The sequence below is a fragment of the Tupaia chinensis genome, unplaced genomic scaffold, assembly GCF_000334495.1.
Source record: "Tupaia chinensis unplaced genomic scaffold, TupChi_1.0 Scaffold000672_1, whole genome shotgun sequence".
Taxonomy (NCBI): domain Eukaryota; kingdom Metazoa; phylum Chordata; class Mammalia; order Scandentia; family Tupaiidae; genus Tupaia; species Tupaia belangeri.
The window spans coordinates 1875596-1876285 of record NW_006160195.1 but is presented as its reverse complement, the minus strand read 5'-3'; the positions used below and the strand labels follow the sequence as shown (position 1 = coordinate 1876285).

The 690-nt window shown below is 64.1% G+C and overlaps 1 protein-coding gene across 1 annotated transcript in view; it reads left to right on the top strand.

Annotated features, from left to right (window-relative positions):
* The first annotated feature begins 6 nt into the window (after nt 1–6).
* Nucleotides 7–690, top strand: part of HNRNPA0 (heterogeneous nuclear ribonucleoprotein A0) — a 9176-nt gene continuing 8492 nt past the window's right edge. The window contains exon 1 of the mRNA XM_014592246.1: nt 7–686. Within this exon, the coding sequence (XP_014447732.1) occupies nt 112–686 (575 nt within the window). The 5' untranslated portion in view covers nt 7–111. The remainder of the gene's footprint in view (nt 687–690) is intronic.

The window sequence follows — 690 nt, the reverse complement described above, 5'->3', positions numbered from 1 at the left end:
GTGGTCGCCAGCAACGGCTGGGCCCAAGCTGTGAAGAGGGCCCGGTCTACGATAAGGGCGACGGCGAAACAGCGGAGCTCACAGGGCGGGGGGAAGGCCCGTGCCGTGGAGATGGAGAATTCCCAGTTGTGTAAGGTGTTCCTCGGCGGCCTCAATGTGCAGACGAGTGAGTCGGGCCTGCGGGGCCACTTCGAGGCTTTTGGGACTCTGACGGACTGCGTGGTGGTGGTGAACCCCCAGACCAAGCGCTCCCGTTGCTTCGGCTTCGTGACCTACTCCAATGTGGAGGAGGCCGATGCCGCCATGGCCGCCTCGCCCCATGCAGTGGACGGCAACACGGTGGAGCTGAAGCGGGCGGTGTCCCGGGAGGATTCGGCGCGGCCCGGTGCCCACGCCAAGGTTAAGAAGCTCTTTGTCGGGGGCCTTAAGGGAGACGTGGCCGAGGGCGACCTGATCGAGCACTTCTCGCAGTTTGGCACGGTAGAAAAGGCTGAGATTATTGCGGACAAGCAGTCCGGCAAGAAGCGTGGCTTCGGCTTCGTTTATTTTCAGAATCACGACGCAGCAGACAAGGCCGCGGTGGTCAAGTTCCACCCGATCCAGGGCCATCGGGTGGAGGTGAAGAAGGCGGTCCCCAAGGAGGATATCCACTCCGGTGGGGGCGGAGGCGGCTCCCGCTCCTCCCCGCGG